At 52.2% G+C, this 15697-nt stretch overlaps 1 protein-coding gene across 10 annotated transcripts in view; it reads left to right on the top strand.

Moving 5' to 3' along the window:
- The window catches only part of MAST3 (microtubule associated serine/threonine kinase 3), a 39960-nt gene extending 25280 nt beyond the window's left edge, over positions 1-14680 (top strand). For 9 of the 10 annotated variants that reach the window (XM_066269603.1, XM_066269595.1, XM_066269621.1 and 6 more), the window contains 15 exons: positions 236-444; positions 1009-1147; positions 4880-5012; positions 5215-5380; positions 5940-6041; positions 6913-7035; positions 7827-7936; positions 8779-8912; positions 9820-10064; positions 10472-10678; positions 10999-11225; positions 11611-11733; positions 12307-12443; positions 12571-12752; positions 13691-14680. In XM_066269603.1, the coding sequence (XP_066125700.1) occupies positions 236-444; positions 1009-1147; positions 4880-5012; positions 5215-5380; positions 5940-6041; positions 6913-7035; positions 7827-7936; positions 8779-8912; positions 9820-10064; positions 10472-10678; positions 10999-11225; positions 11611-11733; positions 12307-12443; positions 12571-12752; positions 13691-14202 (2749 nt within the window). In that variant the 3' untranslated portion in view covers positions 14203-14680. The remainder of the gene's footprint in view (positions 1-235; positions 445-1008; positions 1148-4879; positions 5013-5214; positions 5381-5939; positions 6042-6912; positions 7036-7826; positions 7937-8778; positions 8913-9819; positions 10065-10471; positions 10679-10998; positions 11226-11610; positions 11734-12306; positions 12444-12570; positions 12753-13690) is intronic. The other variant, XM_066269629.1, reaches the window with a different exon arrangement.
- Positions 14681-15697: the final 1017 nt, after the last annotated feature.

The following is a 15697-nucleotide window of genomic DNA, read 5'->3' as shown; positions in this document are numbered from 1 at the left end:
CTGTAAGGGCCAACTACACCAGGGCCGTGTCTGGCTCATTTATAGGACACCAAGCAGAGCAGCTTAAACCCATGGTGACTGCTTTGTGAGAGAGGCCAGGTATGGAGAAAGGTGTCCCAGGTGGAGAGCTCAACACAGGCCAAGGTCCAGCAGATTGGGTCCTGGGCCCAGGTTTGTTCTTTGTGCCTGCCAGAGCCTTGAGCTCAGGCCTCAGTGAGTCTTGCCCTTCTCCCAGGGCCGTCTACCTGGTGCGGCATCGGGACACAAGGCAGCGTTTTGCCATCAAGAAGATCAACAAACAGAACCTGATCCTCCGTAACCAGATCCAGCAGGTCTTCGTGGAGCGCGACATCCTCACCTTCGCCGAGAATCCCTTTGTGGTCAGCATGTTCTGCTCCTTTGAGACCCGACGCCACCTCTGCATGGTCATGGAATATGTGGAAGGTGTGATCTCTGGGGAACCCCCAGGAGAAAGCCCATTGGGCCCAGTTGGAATCTGTTCTGTCCTTCATGGGGTCCCAGCCTGCCTTGGAGGCCCTCAGTCTAGGATGGGGTGTCAGGGCTAGGGAGTCCAAAAAAGAGTGTGAGGGTGGGAGCCTGGGGGATAGGGGGAAAATGTAAATCCTAGGCAGGGAGACTGGTGGAAAGAGGCCTGGAGGCTGGAAGAACAGGGAAGGGGTCACAGTGATGAGTTGCCGCTTCAGGTTTGCAGTTCAGGATACAGCAGGGCCTTCAGGTAAGCACAGAACAGGCATTTATCAAGATGCTGCCAGGCAAGGAGAGGAATCATGCACTTTGGAGGCACCAGCTGTGTATAGAGAAGGGGCTGTGCACTTAACAGGACTGCTGCTGCCTGGCCAAGGGAGAATCAGGAGTCAGGGGCCCTGCTTGCCTAACCCTTGCCCGGATCGCCACCCCAATTCAGACCCTTTTGCACCAGGTGGGGAGGGTGTGGAGGCTTTGGGCAGGGCTGTAGAGCCTATGCCTAAAGGATGTCTCCCCTCACAGGTGGCGACTGTGCCACGCTCCTGAAGAACATGGGCCCGCTGCCCGTGGACATGGCCCGCATGTACTTCGCAGAGACGGTGCTGGCGCTCGAGTACCTGCACAACTATGGCATTGTGCACCGGGACCTCAAGCCTGACAAGTGAGTGGCTGGGGCCTCCGGGGGCGGGGCCCAGGAGGGTTGGGGTGGGGCCTGGCGCTGCTCTTGAATGCCCTCTGTCTGGATTCTGTTGGCATCATGAAGCTTCTAGTGGTGGGAAGGCAGGGGTCTTGCACATGTTGAGCACCTGGTGTGTACAGAGGAGAGCAGTTAACTTAATAGGCACTTGCTGTATGCAGGGAAGGGACTATGAATTTAGGAAGGTGGTGCCAGGCAAGGAGAGGGAATGTGCACTTAGAATGTATAACTGTATATGGGAAGAAATCATGCACTCAGAGCTGCTGCCACACAAGGGAAGAGAATATGCACTTGTGAGGCACCAGCTATATACAGGAAAAGGAACGTGCATATTGCAAAACCTTATTTGTGAAGAAAGCGATGGCTAATGTCTTCAGCACATGTTCTGTTTTACTGCAGTAAAAAAAAGGAAGAGACTGGCCCTGGTCAGTTGGCTCAGCGGTAGAGTGTTGGCCCAGTGTGTGGAAGTCCCAGGTTCGATTTCTGGTCAGGGACACAGGAGAAGCGCCCATCTGCTTCTCCACCCCTCCCCCTCTCCTTCCTCTCTGTCTCTCTCTTCCCCTCCCGCAGCCAAGGCTCCATTGGAGCAAAGTTGGCCCGGGCACTGAGGACAGCTCCATGGCCTCCACCTCAGGCACTAGAATGGCTCTGTGGAAGCAGAGCAATGCCCCAGATGGGCAGAGCATCGCCCCCTGGTGGGCATGCTGGGTGGATCCCAGTCAGGAGCATGCAGGGTTCTGTCTGACTGCCTCCCCGCTTCTAACTTTGGAAAAATACAAAAAAATAAATAAATAAAAGGAAGAGACCATGTTTATTGAGGGTCTTGGGATGTTTATTTTATTCTAGCATCTAGTAAGTACCTACTATATGCCAGGTTCTCTATGAGGACTGGGGAGACATGAGCATGAATGTTAATAATCCTTAATGCTTGGTAACCCCTATAAAATTTTCAAAGCACTCTCCCCTGCATTAATTGAGAATCTGCTGTGTACAAAGGAAAGGGCTGCCCATATATTGAGTGCCCTCTAAATAAGAGGCAAGAAGCACATGATTCTTAGGTACTTGTTATGTGGAGGTGCGAACATAAGTTGTAAGAGCCCTACTTGTTTTCAGGGCATCTTGTAGTTTCCAAGAGCCTCAAAAAACAAAGCAATTGTGTATTTGGCCCCTGCTGTATACCTGGGTCTGTGCTTCGTGCCCTAAGGAAGCCCTGTGCCCAACAGGCTTCTTTGGCATCATTCATGGGTAGGATGGGGTCTTTCAAGTTTCTCAGGTCAGACCCCAGTGAAGGGCCTGCCCCTCAGGACCCTAATCTGCAAGACAGGGCAAGACTGTGCCCAACCTTGAAGGGTTGAGGGAGGGATAGGTGCACACAGTAGGTGCTTGAGGAAAATACTTCACTTTCACTTTGGAAAATTTCGATATAAACCCCAAAATGAAGGGAAGGTACATTAGTCCCCTCAGGTTGCCACAACAAAATAACGCAGACTGGGCAGTCAAAACAACAGAAATTTATTCTTATAGTCTTGAGGCCAGAGTCCAAGATCACAGTGTCAGCAGGGCCACCCGTGCCCTCTCTGAAGGCACCAGGAAGGGGTCTGTTCCAAGCTCCTCTCCCAGCTTCTGGTAGTTCCTTGGCTTGTAGTAGCATCACTCCAGTGTTCACATGGCATCCTCCTTCTGTGCATGTCTGTGTCCAAATTTCCCCTTTTTTTAAGGACACCAGTCATATTGGATTAGTAGCCATCCTGCTCCAATTTGACCTTAAGTAATCACATGTCCAATGATTCTTTCTCCAAATAAAGTCACATTCATGGTTACTGAAGATTAGGACTTCAACATGTGTGTTTTGTGGGGACATAATTTAGCTCATAAGAGAAGGATGTAGTGTCCCATGTCCATACTCAGATTCCACAACACTTGGCCAGTCCTTTATCCCCTCCCCACTGGATGATTTGAAGGAAATCCCAGGCATCATATCATTTCATTTACAAGAAGGAAAAAAAATTTTAAATAGCAGATATCATCGGTGTTCAAGAAAAATGTTTTTTTAGATGGTTTGCCTGTAGGAGCTCAGGAAACGTTGGTTGTGGCTATGCCTGATAGCAACAGCAAAGTGTTTTTTCACAGCTGTTGCACACAGTAGTTGCTCAAGAAACACCCCTTATTTAAAAAAACAAACCAGTGGGTGCACATAGAAGGTACGCCAAATTGTTTCTTTACAGAGTTGAGGTACACAATAGATGGCTCATCCTACAACCTGGATATATACAGTGAGTTCTACCGTGAGTTCTCTAGACATTTATTTTTAAGTTGTAGAGGTATCCAGGAGGTACATGAAAATGTGACTTTATAAAGATGGAGCATGTGATTATATCCCTTAGCAAACATATCTGTCCTTAAGCAAGAAAACTTAAACAGCAGCATACGTGGTAGATGTGCAAGTTTTTATAAAATGAATTCAGGCCCTGGCTGGTTGGTTCAGTGGTAGAGGCTCAGCCTGGTGTGTGGATATCCCTGGTTAGATTCCTAGTTAGGGCATACAAGAGAAGCGACCATCTGCTTTTCTGCCCCTCTCCTGCCCCCCCCCCCATCCTGTCCCCCCCAACCTGGCTCCAGCCAGGAGTTGACCTTCAGTGCTGAGGGCGCTGAGGATGGCTCTGTGGCCTCTACCTCAGGCATTAAAAAATAAATGGCTCTGTTACTATGCAAGGGACCAGCAGCTTCAGATGGGCAGAGCATCGCCCCCTAGTGGGCTTGCTGGGTGGATCCTGGTCATGGCACATGTGGGAATCTGTCTCTCTGCCTCCCCTCCTCTCACTAAAAAAAAAAAAATGGGCCCGCTCATGAGGTGCACAGATATTTTTATTTATTTATATATATATATTTTTAATTTTTATTTTACAGGGGCAGAGAGAGAGTCAGAGAGAGGGATAGATAGGGACAGACAGACAGGAACGGAGAGAGATGAGAAGCATCAATCATCAGTTTTTCGTTGCAACGCCTTAGTTGTTCATTGATTGCTTTCTCATATGTGCCTTGACCGTGGGCCTTCAGCAGACCGAGTAACCCCTTGTTTGAGCCAGTGACCTTGGGTCTAAGCTGGTGAGCATTTTTTTTTGCTCAAGCCAGATGAGCCCGCGCTCAAGCTGGCGACCTTGAGGTTTCGAACCTGGGTCCTCAGCATCCCAGTCCAACGCTCTATCCACTGTGCCACCGCCTGGTCAGGCAGGTGCACAGATATTTTTGTATACACTAGGTGCTCAAGATATGTTCATTTTTCAACACAGGATATAAACAATAGTTGCTTGCAAAATGTTTAATTTGTATAGTAATGGACACGTGTGCAAAAATACATTGTAGATCCCCCCCCCCCACAGTAGGTGTTCGGGAATTGGTTTAACACACAGTTGGGAGATGCTATGATTCTCAGGAAATTTGATTTTGCACAGCAAAATATACAGTAGGTGCTCCATAGCAACACCAGATGTAACCAGTAGGTGCACAGAGATGCTTGCCAAATTTGTAATATTGCCCAAGACCTATTGGTTCTTGTGATAATGTGGCTGTGCATGGAAGGACTTTTCAATCCCTGGAGTGCTCTGGCCTACCCTGGGTGGAGCCAAGTTCAAAGACAGCAGGAGCTGCCAGGTGTCTGGGCCCCTAGCTCTGAGCATGCTGCCTACCTACCTACAGCCTGCTTATCACCTCACTTGGCCACATCAAGCTGACTGACTTCGGCCTGTCCAAGATCGGGCTGATGAGCATGGCCACCAACCTCTACGAGGGCCACATTGAAAAGGACACCAGGGAGTTCATGGACAAGCAGGTGGGTAGGCAGGTGCCCCTGTGTGCTGGGCCCCTCCTTCTGAAGCCCAACCCTGGGACATGGCAAGACTTGGCAGCCAAAAGGGCTGCCCCCTTTAATTCTACCCAGCCCTTATTCCCAGCCTGGTCTGGCCTTCTGGTCTCTCCTGGGGTTTCTCCCGGGCTGGAGGCTGTCTTCAGTTTCCTTGTTCTGCCTGGCCCAGGTGTGTGGGACTCCCGAGTACATCGCACCCGAAGTGATCTTCCGCCAGGGCTATGGCAAGCCGGTGGACTGGTGGGCCATGGGCGTCGTCCTCTATGAGTTCCTGGTGGGCTGCGTGCCTTTCTTTGGAGATACCCCTGAGGAACTCTTTGGCCAGGTGGTCAGTGGTGCGTTCCCCATCCCCTGGGGCCACAGGTTTGAGTCTCTGCTGCACTGCAGCTCAGCGCAGCATTTTCCCCACCTGTGTTAGAGAGGGGAACAGCCCACATGTGGCCCACGCACCAATGATGTGTGTGGCCCCAGCTGGGCACAGGGGACACAACTGAGGACAAAATGGACAGCTCTTCTGGTGCTCACTGTCCGGTAGGCAAGACAGACAATAAGTGAGATAAATAAGCAAATTACAGAGCAGTTAGATGCCAAAATTGCCAAGAAGAAGAAGCAGAAAGGGGAAGGGGCAGGGTACTGGGGCACCATATTAAATAGAGAGCTGTGGAGGCCTCAGAGAAGACCTGTGAGCAGACCTGGAGGTGTGGCAGGGAGTTACGGACACAGGAGAGGGGTAGGTGCCCCGGGCAGAGGGCACAGCCAAAGCAAAAGCTGTGAGGTAGGACTGAACCTGGTGTGTTGAAGGATCAGAGGAGGCTAATGGCTTGAAGCACAGTGAGAGAAGAGAGGTACTAGGCAACATTATTCCCACCCCCTCACTCCCTTTTTTCATTTTAGATGAGATCATGTGGCCAGAGGGGGAGGAGGCCCTTCCAGCTGATGCCCAGGACCTCATCACCAGGCTCCTCAGGCAGAACCCACTGGACCGTCTGGGCACTGGTATGTATGGGGGCTGGGGTAAGCAAGAACTCTACTTGAAAGGTTGCATGGAGGAGAGGGACTTGCAGCTGGGGTTTTGAAGGATGCATAGGAGTTTCCCAGCAATTAGCACAAGACCTTGGGAGAATAGCAGGTAGCTGGGTCTTGTGCAGACGGAACACTAGGGCTGAGCCAAAAAGATCGGGGTCTGTATCCTAACATCCTCAATGGCCCAGCCCAGTGGACTCACTGTCCCAGTATTCCCAGTCACCTAGTGTTTTGTTAAGGGACTATTTGAGATGTAATGCAGCCACTGCAGGTCATGGTCATGATGAAGCTTGGCCACAGGAGAGAACAGTGAGGTTGAGGCTGAGGAACAGGACACCTTCATGCAGCCAGTCCTATTCCATGGACTAGAAATGTGCAAAAGGCACAAGAAGGAAGCCCTTAGAAGACTCTGAGGTTTCTTCTAAGACTATGGGTGGTTGGATCTCAGAATTCAACAGAGGGAAGATCAGGACCTGGGGTTTGAGCCCCAGCTCTGTTCCTCTCTGGCCTCTTTTTTTTTTTTTTTTTTTTTTTTTTTTTAATTTAGAGAGTGAGAGAAGGGAGGGAGAGAGAGAGAAACATCAATTTGTTGTTCCACTTATTTATGCATTCATTGGTTGATTCTTGTATGTGCCCTGACTGGGGATCAAACCCATAACCTTGGCATATTGGGACAACACTCAAACCAACTGAGCTTCCTGGCTAGGGCCCTCTCTGGGCTTTTAAACAGTGGTTGGCTCTGCCTCCTATCTCTCTGGTTCTGTGTTGGCCAAGTTTTGGTTCCTGTTGGCCCAGAGGGCCATGGGGTTAGGGCCCCACAGAGCTCAGCCAGGCATGTCTGCAGGCGGCACCCATGAGGTGAAGCAGCACCCCTTCTTCCGGACACTGGACTGGGCGGGACTTCTGCGACACAAGGCTGAGTTCGTGCCACAGCTCGAAGCCGAGGATGACACCAGCTACTTTGACAGTGAGTGGGGTTTTAGAGGCAGAGAGGGCTGTCTGCTAGGGTCTCTGCCCAGTCTTGGTACCTTTCCCTGGGCCTAGAGGTTCCAACTTCCTAAGCTTTCCAAGAAGCTGGGGCAGGTCTACCAGTTGCCCCCATGGCTGGAATTTCCTGTGCTTCTGGGTTCAGGATGTGCGGCACCCCCCTCAAATTGTGGGAGGGGGAACCAAGGCACTGAGCGTGCCAGACCACTGCCTGGGGTCTGCCTGCAGGTTCAGTGTCCCAGCATAGAACCCTGTGGGTCACATGGGAGGGTGGGGCACCTCGCCTTGCTTTTGTGGAGGGGTCCCCTCAGGTACTTCAGTGAGCTCACCCCATTCAGGGCTCTGGCCAAACAGCAAATACCCTTGGTTTACAGTACCTCTTCCAGAACTTGCTTTGTGATCTTGAGCATGTCAGAAGTCCTCTCTGAGGGTCTGTTTCCTCTTTTGAAAAGCAAGGAACATGGTTTATATTTGAGGTGCACAATTTTTCTAATTCTGGGTAACCTATCTCAAAAGTGAAGACAGTAAGGCTCAGACATAAGAATTCCCCCCACAGTCCCACAGCTTTTAGGGATATAGCTAGGATGGAGTCCCAGATATTCACTCTGCTGCCTAATCCTCTTGTGATGCCTAAACACACGGGGCACGGTCCCACCTTGAGGCCTTTGCCCTGGCGGTGCCCGTACCCCACCCTGCCTGGGATACCCTCTGCACATCACCTAGCACCCTCACAGCCACTTCACGTTGGCTGCATGTGCTTCTCTCCTGTAGCACGCTCAGAACGGTACAGACACCTGGGCTCTGAGGACGATGAGACCAACGATGAGGAGTCATCCACAGAGATCCCCAAGTTCTCATCCTGCTCCCACCGGTTCAGCAAGGTGGGGTCCAGGCCCTGGATGTAGGTAGCACTCAGGAAACATTGCAAGATATTTGGGTTTTCTTTGCATTTTTGTTGTTGTAAAATTCAGCATAAAATATACGGTTTAGCCATTGTAGAGTGTACAATTCACTGACATTTAGCACTCACAGTATTGTGCAGTCATCACTTCTGTCTAGTTGCAGAACATTTCCATTGTCCCCAAACCCCATACCCAGCAGCAGCCACTCCCTACACCCGCTCCTCCAGCCCCGATGAGCCACTAGTCTGCTTTCTGTGTCTGCAAATTTGCCTCTTCTGGACATTTCACATAGATGGGATCACATATGATGTGAGCTATTGTATCTGGCTTCTCTTACACTCAGCATGAATGTTTTCAGGGTTCATCCATGTTGTGGCGTGTGTCAGTGCTTCATTCCCTTTCATGACAGTAACATTCCATCATGCAGATGGACCACATTGTGTTTATTCTTCATCGGCTAATGCACATTTGGGTTATTTTCACTTTTTGGCTGTTGTGAGTAGAGCTCCTATGCTGAGTGTCATTTAATAGTTTCACAGGTTTAACTTAAGTTCTTTTCTTTGTCTATAATTTGATCAAAAAATCCTGTGCACTATTTGAAGGCCTGGGCCCTGGGCAGGTTTTCCTGATCATCAACAGGTATCTGGGCCCCTTTGAACCTCAGTTTCTCATCTGTACAGTGGGCTACAGATTTTGCTGTCTTTGGGGACATGCTGAGTAAGGATTTAATGAAGGGAATCACAGGAAAGCATCAGGCATGTAGGAAGTGGGTGTGTCTTCTGCCTCCATTTTTATTGCTGTTATTTTGTATTACTTCCCAGGTGTATAGCAGCTCTGAGTTCCTGGCTGTGCAGCCCGCTCTCCCCTTCACCGAACGGAGCTCCCATGAGGACCGGGAAGAAGGATGGGAGCGTGGTGAAGGGGAGGATGTCCAGCAGCTGAACACTGAGGTTCGGTAGGTAGGCTGGGCAGTATTAACATAGCCAGCCTGCAAGCCTAGTAGGAGCTGGAGCCACAAAATCTAACATTGGAAAGAGTTTCCTAATGACCCAGTAGAAAATTCTGCATCGACTAGACCCTGCCCGGTTAGCTTAGTTGGTTAGAGCATCGTCCCAACATGCCAAAGTTGTGGATTTGATTCCCAGCCAGGGCACATACGGGAAGCAACCAATGAATGGACAACTAAGTAAAACAATAAATGAATGTTTCTCTTTCTCTCTCTCAAATCAATCTATCAAAAAAAAAAAAAAAAAAAAAAAGCCTGACCTGTGGTGGCGCAGTGGATAAAGCGTCTACCTGGAAATGCTGAGGTCGCCGGTTCAAAACCCTGGGCTTGCCTGGTCAAGGCACATATGGGAGTTGATGCTTCCAGCTCCTCCCCCCTTCTCTCTCTCTGTCTCTCCTCTCTCTCTCTCTGTCTCTGTCTCTCCCTCTCCTCTGTAAGATGAATAAATTAATTAATTAATGAAAAAAAGAAAAGGGCCAAATATATTAGCCAACCTGTCAGACCTCTGCCCACCTAGCCCCTGTCATCACTCCCTTTGGCTTTGTATTCCTAACCACACTAAACATAAAGCAGCTGTATAACATCACACTGCTAGGCTTTTACTTGCACTGTTCCCTCTACCCAGAATACCTTTGCTAATGAACTCCTGTTCATCCTTCAAACCAGACTCAACAGAAATAATGTCTGCTAAAGGATGGGCATTGGACACAGAGAATGGAGCAGGCAAAGGAAACTCACCCTATATTTACAAGTTGTCCCTGACTCTAGGCTGAGTTAAGATGTGGCCGATGGGGGTGGCTGTGTGTCCTGAGGTGAGGGCACCTGGCAAGCATGACTTGGGCTCTTCCCTGCTTAGGCTGAGGTCGTGGACGTCCTCGGGGTCCTCCTGCTACTTGTCCTCTTCCCAGCCTGAGCAGGGACCCAGCCCATCTCTCCTGAGCACCATCAGCCTGGACACGATGCCCAAGTTTGCCTTCTCTTTGGAGGATGAGGGAGCCGGCCCAGCCCCTGTGGGCCCCAAGAGGCCCGTCTTCATTCTGGGGGAACCTGACCTGCCCCCAGCAGCTACCACAGTGACGCCCAAGCCCTCAAGTCTCTCTGGTAGGTGGGGCCCAGGGTGGGAGGAGTGATATCATGGAACGTTTCCCAGAGGAAGGACTATTTGAGATGGGTTTTGAAAGATGAGGAGTTCTACAGAGACCTATTTAAGATGGGAGAGGCCAGGGATCTGGAGAAGCTTCGGGCCTCAGCTTGGCCCCTACAGAGCCTCCAGCTTCATTAGGTCAGGACAGGACTGGATAGAGGAATGGGGCAGGGAAGCACCAAGATGGGGAGTTAGTGGTCTGATGAGGGGGAAGGGCTTCCTGGAAGAGGGAACTTGAGGATTGGAGCTTTCTGGGGAAAGCAATGTAGGAAGGGTGCACAGGAAGAGGAAACTGCCTGAGCAAAGACCAGAGGGTGCACTGTGTCCACGTCAACATTGACCCCTTCACCCTGCTAACCCCCAGCCGACCCCACCGCCCTCAGTCAGTCACGGCTACGGAGCAACAGCACTGGTGCCCGACACTGCACTCCACGGGCTCTGGATGCCAGCCGGGGATACCGCCTCGGGGGCTCTAAAGACCTGGCCCCTGAGAAGTCCAGGGCCTGCCCCAGCAGGGGCTGCATGCCCAAGTCGGCGTCAGTGTCCGCCCTGTCACTTATTATCACGGCCGGTAACACCCGTGGCCCTGCCTTGTCTTTGCTTGTCTGTCCACATCGATTTAACCATCGTGGGGGGGCTGCTTCTCCTGGGGTGTCGGGAGCTGGAGGGTCCCTCAGGGTGATGTTTGACCTGAGTCCCAGGAGAGGGGAAGGGTTAGGCATAGGGAGACCTGGGGGGCTGACACTCCTGGCAAAGGGAACTAACTGCATGTGCAGAAGCCCAGCACTGCAGCTGCAGTGAAGTAGCCAGAGTGGTCAACATTGTTGGGGAGAAAGGCACCCTATGGGCGGCCTACAAGGGAGTGACCCCCCCCAACCTTTATCCCCGCAGATGATGGCAGTGGTGGTCCCCTCATGAGTCCCCTGTCCCCACACTCACTGTCCTCGAACCCATCATCTCGTGACTCCTCTCCCAGCCGAGACCCATCCCCTGTGTGTGGCAGCCTGCGGCCCCCCATTATCATCCACAGCTCTGGCAAGAAGTACGGCTTCAGCCTGAGGGCCATCCGTGTCTACATGGGTGACAGTGACATCTACACTGTGCATCACATGGTCTGGGTGAGCTGGCCTGGGGGTGGGCGGGGACAGCCTGACCTGGTTTGGGGATAGCTGTGACCTGGCAAGATACGTGTTCTAGTCTGTGAGGTTTGGAGGCCCAGGATGGAGAGCTGGTGCCCTCTGGGTCTTTGCCATCCCTGTTATTTATAGGGAGGGAGTTGGACAAAGGAGACAGAGATCCTGAGTGGGCATGAAGCTTATGTCTCGTGCTGGCAAGTGCACAGTGGGTGGGTTGTCCTCCTTCCCCCCAGCCAATGGCTTGGCCTGTCCACTCTACTCATTCTCTGAATAGCCCACAAGGTCAGAGAAACTGAGGCAACATGAGATGCAGCAGCTTGCTAGCATCCCCAGCTATTGGACCACTGACCCTGCCATCTTCCCACAGAGCGTGGAGGAAGGGAGCCCTGCCCATGAGGCGGGCCTGCGAGCCGGAGACCTCATCACCCACATCAATGGGGAGTCGGTACTGGGGCTGGTGCACATGGATGTTGTTGAGCTGTTGCTGAAGGTGCTACCCCCACTGCCCACCCTTAGGGCTCCCTAAACCCCCCCCCCTTCTCCTTGAGGGCTTCCCATATCTCTACCACCACTAGGCCTCTACTAATTCTCCATGGGTCTCCCCTCCAGCCACACTGATCTACCCAAGTCCAAGCCTTGCACTCCCCCTCCCCTGAGACTAGGATGTGCTTCCTTCTTTGGCCGCTATCATCACCCTTCAGGGCCACTCCTCTAGGAAGCCCTTCTTAATCCCTTGGGGCTTGTGCCATCTCTGCCTCCCTCAGATCAGCCATCCTCAGTGGCTCAGGCTTGGGGGTAGCAACATAGGAGGAGGTAGGCCCCAGGTTGAGTAGATCCTAAAACCAGCAGATAGGTGGACAGCTCATTGGTAGTGCACAGAGACAGGGGACATATGTCTTTTGCCCAGCAAATGGTAGGTGTCTTTTGCCCAGCAAATGGTAGATCATTAGGTGAGACATGGCTGGATAGGATCTGGGGCATTGAAGAATAAGTGGGAAATGGGTAGGGAGGGGTGCTCTTGGGATGGAGGCACACAAGAGACCCCTCATCATTACTTCTACAGAGCAGCAACAAGATTGCCCTTCGGACCACAGCCCTGGAGAACACGTCTATCAAGGTAGGCCCTGCCCGGAAGAACGCGGCCAAGGGCCGTATGGCACGCAGAAACAAGCGAAGTGGCCGGCGTGAGACACAGGACCGGTGAGTAGCCAGGGAGCATGGATAGGAGAACCTGTATTGTGTGGGATGGGGGGGGCACTAGAGGTATTGGTCCAGGAGCTCCTGCTGAGGACAGGGGTCCTGGAACACTTGACGTTCTCACCCACAGGCGGAAGTCACTCTTCAGGAAGATCTCAAAACAGTCATCGGTGTTGCACACTAGCCGCAGCTTCTCCTCCGGCCTCCACCACTCCCTGTCATCCGGCGAGAGCCTTCCAGCCTCACCCACCCACAGCCTCTCCCCTAGCCCCACCATGCCCTGCCGCAGCCCTGCTTCTGATACCCTGGCAGGTGGGTGCACCCAGGACCACCTAAGGAGGGGGGAGCTGGCACAGTTGGGAAGATGGAATGACATGATGTGGGAAATAGATGACCAGAAGGGCCTTTCCAGTCTTCTGGAGTCTCTGAGGCAGCCTGGGGTTGTGCAGAGATAGGTGCAGGGGCAGGGAAGTGTGTGCCCAGCAGAGGGGACGTCATGAGTAAAAGGGCCTAGACTGGGGGGATGAGAAAGGTAGGGGAGGCCAGAAAGAGAACATTAGAGGATGGATCAGGCCTAAGAGCTGGGTTTAAATTGGTAGGCAGTAGGGAACCCCAGAGGATATGTGAGCCAGAGGGCAGAGAACAATCATTTGGATGCAGGAAAGGATGGTGACTTAGTTCAACACAGAGGGTACTCAGTCTCTGAGAGATGGGCTGGGGCAACCCAGAGGAGAGGCAGGGAAGGCCTCCTGGAGGACCACAGATCTACTGATCCAGGAAGCTCTCTCTGCCCCTTGGGGACCTCAACTGCTCTCTCCTTCAGCAGCCCCCTGACTTTGTGAGGCAGGGGTTATCTGTGACATCTCTGCCTTCCTCAGACTAGGTATCCTCTGGGGATGAGGACTGGGAGTGGGGAGGTGAGCACAGGCAAGGAGGCAGGGCCCTTGTTGGATAACTCTGGGGACCAGTGGACAGTTGGATGTAAATGGGTATCTTGGCCCAATGAGTAGTGAGTCATTAGGTGAGCAGTGGGTGAATAAGAGCTAGGGCTTTGATGTGTGAGTAGGAGTTCACCAGATCTAATCCAAAGGAACAGGAACAGCCTGTGTAAACAAGAGGCAGGAAAAGCAGGCATGATAGGTGGCCACATGAAACAATGTGGGCTTTGGCAGGTGCAGTCAGTCCCAGGGCCCTACCTCAAGGCTACGGACATGAGGCTGGTGGCCCTGACCTTCACCTGTCACCCACAGACACTGTGTCCCCACCCAGTGCATCTCCGAGCTCAAGCAGCCCTGCCTCTCCAGCCACTGCTGGCCACACCCGTCCCAGCTCCCTGCATGGCCTGGCCACCAAGCTTGGGCCACCCCGCCCCAAGGCTGGCCGCCGCAAGTCTACCAGCAGCATACCACCCTCCCCCTTGGCTTGCCCGCCCATGCCTGCACCCCCACCCCATTCACCCTCACCCCTGCCTGCACCCACCCGGTCCCCAAGGTTGCGCCGGGGCCAGTCAGCTGACAAGATGGGTGTAGGTGAGCGGCTAGATGGGGAGCCAGGGCGTCGCAGCCGTGGGCCAGACTCTGAGCTGGTGGTCATGCGAAGACTGCATCTGTCTGAGCGCCGAGACTCGTTCAAGAAGCAGGAGGCTGTGCAGGAGGTGAGCTTTGATGAGCCACCTGAGGAGGCCACCAGGCTGCTGCCACAGATTGCAGTGGAGGGCGCTGAGGCTGTGTCTGAAGCCTTGGGACCTGCTGGGAAAGACTGATCCCTCCCACCTGGCCTCCCCCTGGCCTGGAAGTAGTGGGTTTTTTGTGCAAGGTTTTTCCAGTCAGTGACACCTGGAAAGAGGACCAAGCCACTAGCCTGTGACACTGAGAAGGCAGAAAGCCATCGCGCTCCTTGCTGGAAGGTGTAGTCAAGCGCCTCTAGGTTTTGATGCCCATCAGTCAGGCTATATAGGGCAGGAATGGGAGATGAGGGTGGCACTGTAAATAGCAGCAAATCCTTATGACTAATTTATTATTTTTTTAACTATAAAAAATTCAGTTAGAAAGTTACAGAGGCAAAAGAAGGACCCTTGGAAGAAATGGGCTCAGGGAAGAGCTACAGAGGCAAAAGAAGGGCCCTTGAAGCTTAGGAGAGAGAAAGGTAAAGGTAACAAGGCTGGGAGGGGAAAGGAACAAGCATGCTCTCAGGAGCAGGAGAGACAGCATACCTAATTTATTTATTTTTTTAAATGAGAGGTGGGGAGGCAAAGACAGGCTCCTGAATGCAACCTGACCAGGATCCGCCTGGCAAACCCCCTAAATTGCGATGCTTTGCCTGGCTGGGCTACAGCTCTGTTGCTCAGCAACCGAGCTATTTTAGAACCTGAGGGCGAGGTCATGGAGCCATCCTCAGCTCCTGGGACCGACTTTGCTTGAACCATTCAAGCCATGGTTGCAGGAGGGGAAGAGAGAGAGAGGTGGGGGTGGGGGAGAAGCTGATGGATGCTTCTCCTGTGTGCCCTAACTGGGAATTTAACCCAGGACTTCCACACACCAGGCCAACGCTCTACTGCTGAGCCAACCGGCCAAGGCCAATTTTATTACTTTGTAAAGGTTAGCGAGATGGAGCCATCCAGGGTCCTCCTACCCACAGCCCCTGGAGATCAAAAGGAAGCACTTTGGATAAGTCACATGTGTTCGTGTTTTCTCGTTTTTCTGCACTTTAAATTTTTTTTAAAAAGTTTTTTGTGTTTTACTTGGTCCCATCCCTGACCAAAGACACACCAATGAGGATGCAGCCCAGCTCAATTGTCCTGGCCCAATTTGGATGTGACCTGGACAGTCTGTAATTTCCCTCCACCACAAAACAGAGTCATCCCCATGATGGACAGAATACTGCAGGCTGCTTCCCATCAACATAGCCTCCATTTATAGACTAGTCTGGCTAGAGTCTGCCTCCAGTCCTTAGGCTTAGGGAATATGAGAATTGGGGCTTGAACTGATGAGTAGGAGTTCACCAGATCTGGGCAGAGGGGTCACCCACTCCACTGGGGAACACTAATGGCCCAAGAGGCAGAGGCCTCAAAGGGCACTGCCAGCACCGAAGAATGTCCACCGTGTTCACATGTCTGATGCCCACCAGGGTGAACACTAGAACATGAAGTGTCTGAAACACCCCCTACACCCCCTGAGCATTCCCTCAATGTGTCAGATCCTCCCTGGGATGAAATTCGACTAGAAAACCCAAATTGGGAAGTAGTGGAGCCCAAGTTT

This window comes from Saccopteryx bilineata, chromosome 1 (assembly GCF_036850765.1).
Source record: "Saccopteryx bilineata isolate mSacBil1 chromosome 1, mSacBil1_pri_phased_curated, whole genome shotgun sequence".
NCBI lineage: Eukaryota > Metazoa > Chordata > Mammalia > Chiroptera > Emballonuridae > Saccopteryx > Saccopteryx bilineata.
Note: the sequence above shows the minus strand (reverse complement) of the source record. Positions and strands in the feature narration are given on the sequence as shown.